This window comes from Verticillium alfalfae, genomic scaffold (assembly GCF_000150825.1).
Source record: "Verticillium alfalfae VaMs.102 supercont1.3 genomic scaffold, whole genome shotgun sequence".
NCBI lineage: Eukaryota > Fungi > Ascomycota > Sordariomycetes > Glomerellales > Plectosphaerellaceae > Verticillium > Verticillium alfalfae.
In genome coordinates this window covers 768733-771124 of record NW_003315036.1, presented here as the reverse complement: position 1 = coordinate 771124, position 2392 = coordinate 768733, and the positions used below count along the sequence as shown (strand labels likewise).

General features: G+C 58.8%; 1 protein-coding gene across 1 annotated transcript in view; it reads right to left on the bottom strand.

Annotated features, from left to right (window-relative positions):
• Positions 1-238: 238 nt before the first annotated feature.
• VDBG_02751 (palmitoyltransferase AKR1) overlaps positions 239-2392 on the bottom strand; it is a gene marked incomplete at both ends in the record, with an annotated part of 3310 nt that continues 1156 nt past the window's right edge. The window contains 4 exons of the mRNA XM_003006566.1: positions 239-894; positions 950-1327; positions 1384-1474; positions 1526-2267. Of these exons, the coding sequence (XP_003006612.1) occupies positions 239-894; positions 950-1327; positions 1384-1474; positions 1526-2267 (1867 nt within the window). The remainder of the gene's footprint in view (positions 895-949; positions 1328-1383; positions 1475-1525; positions 2268-2392) is intronic.

The window sequence follows — 2392 nt, the reverse complement described above, 5'->3', positions numbered from 1 at the left end:
TCAAGTTCAAGTTTCTTCTTTTCATGACGCGTGTCGGTCGTCGACGCCCCCTTTGCGGCCCGGCGCTGGGGCGTTTTTGTCCCAAGCACAAATTAGTAAATACAGGGTGTCTGCTGTTCGTTATGGCTTTCGCTGCTGCTCACAGAAATCTTCTGATGGGGTCTCCTGAGCCCTGTCTAGAGGAACAGAGGGGCGCGCCAGGACCCCTTCAAAACAAACTCAGGACTGCCACGGCCGCTCACACCTCCTCGGCGGCCACGACCTCGTAACCGCCGCGGCGCCGGCCGCGGCCGATATCCATGAGACTGGGGCTCTCGTACATGGCCGTGTAATCGACGGGCTCGCCGCCAAGCACGGCGGCGCCGTTCTCGCGCTGCCCAAAGGTCGGCGCGGGATCGCACCAAAAGTCGCGGCAGTTGGTGACGATGCCGCGCGAGTAGGGGTTCCTCTTCTTGCGGCGCGTGTTCTTGGCATTGCCGCCGGTCGCCGCGCCACGGCCGCGGACCGTCTCAAGGAAGGGTTCGACGCCGAGCAGGCGGAACATTTGCTTCATGAAACCGCCGCGGTGGGCGTGGCCGTGCTTGCTGAGAGCTGACGGCGCAACGCTGCCGTCGGGGGCGGCAAGGGCGGCCTGGTTCGGGTCAAGAGGTGTGCCGGTCGAGGTAAAGGCAGATGTGGCGGACGCGTCGCGGATGCCGTACATATTCTCAAAGGTCGTCATGGCGCGGGACACCTGAACAAACTGCACGAAGAGGAGCATGCTGACCCAGGTCAGCTGAACCGTGATCCAAATGCTGAGAACGGCCGTGTAGCCGTCTGCGTTGACGATTTTGCAGAGCGTCGGAGACAAGATACTGCAGCTGTCGGAGGCGTTGATCGAGACATCGTTGAGGTCTAGAGATGGTTAGCACGTGATGTCGCGTTCCCTTAAATACATGGCAAGACATACAGTTGTAGAGAAGCCAGTCGTAGAAGATGATGCCGAAGCTCAGGCTGATGAGGTAGAGGAAAAAATGACGGTGGTTGTTTACACCAATGCAGTTGTACACCCATGGGCAGTGGTGGTCGTGTTTCGCCACGCAGCGCTGGCACTGCTTGCAGTGTTTGCTGCGCAGAGGCGTCCGGATCATGCACGTCACGCAAAAGTTGGCCTCATCAAATTTCCATAGGCCGAGCAGCTCGTCAATGACGGTCTTTTGCTCGGCAATGCCCTTCATCTTGGGCACGTAGCCCGGATCGTGGCGCATGCAGACGGAGTAAAAGTACGCGCACAGCGACAAGGATGTACCGAAACAAATATTGAGCCACCAGTGAGGATTGCTCGGGGCTGTGGGTGTCAGCCAACGTCTAGACCATGTTTGGTTACTTGACGCCTTTACTAACCATTGGAGAAAGTCGTGTACGGCAGAACTGTGAAAATCCAGTTCCAGGCTGTGAGGAAGAGAGTGGCGGCAAAGATGCCGGCAAGATAAGGCTACTAGGTCAGCTTCGCCAGGCCTCCAAGAAATAACTGAAGTATACATACCGTCTTGTGAAAGTGTCTCATGCCCGGTGGCGCATGGTCAAGCACCCTCTGCGCACACCACTGCAACGTATATGCGACCGCCACGCTGATGAGGACACCGGCCAAGATGGGCATGCCTCCCAGTATGCCGAGAACCGACCACAACGTCAATGTCGGCCAGAAGAAGAGGAATTTGGTTACGAAGCCTCTCTTATCCTGCCTCAGGTACTTGGCTCCCGGGAAATGAGGCTCGATCGCTTGAGCATCCTCATCGTACCCGCACTCCCGCAGCGCGCGGTGCCAGGCGCCCACTGTGTTGAGCTCCTTGGCTGTGACATCGGGGGTCTTCCCCGTCTCCGTCTTGGCAAAACGATCGGAGCCGTACTCGATGAGCTTCTGAACGCAGCCGGGCGAGCCCTTGACGAGGGCCCAGTGCAGCGCCGTGAAGCCCTGCTCGTCGGTGGCGTGTACGCTGGCGCCCCAGCGGAGAAAGAGGTCGACACACTGGGGGAAGCCCTTGTAGGCGGACCACATGAGGCCCGTGTGCCCGTAGCTATCGGCGACATCCACGGGGATGCCTTGATGGAGGAGGAGGACGATGAGGAGGACGTTGCCATTGAAAGTCGAAATGTGGAGCGTGTTGTAGCCTTGGGCATCGGTGATGAGGGGGTCGGCGCCGTGCTGGAGGAGGAGATTGACGGTGTAGTAGTGGCAGCGCTGCGCGGCCCACTGGAGCGGCGTCGCGACCGATTCACCTCCTTTTCTGTTGATCTCTGCGCCATGGTCGATGAGGAACTTGGCCATGGCGTACTGGTTGTTGATTGCCGCCCACTGGTACAGTCAGCATGAGGTTCATCAGGATGGTGACCATGGGCTGCATCGACTTGA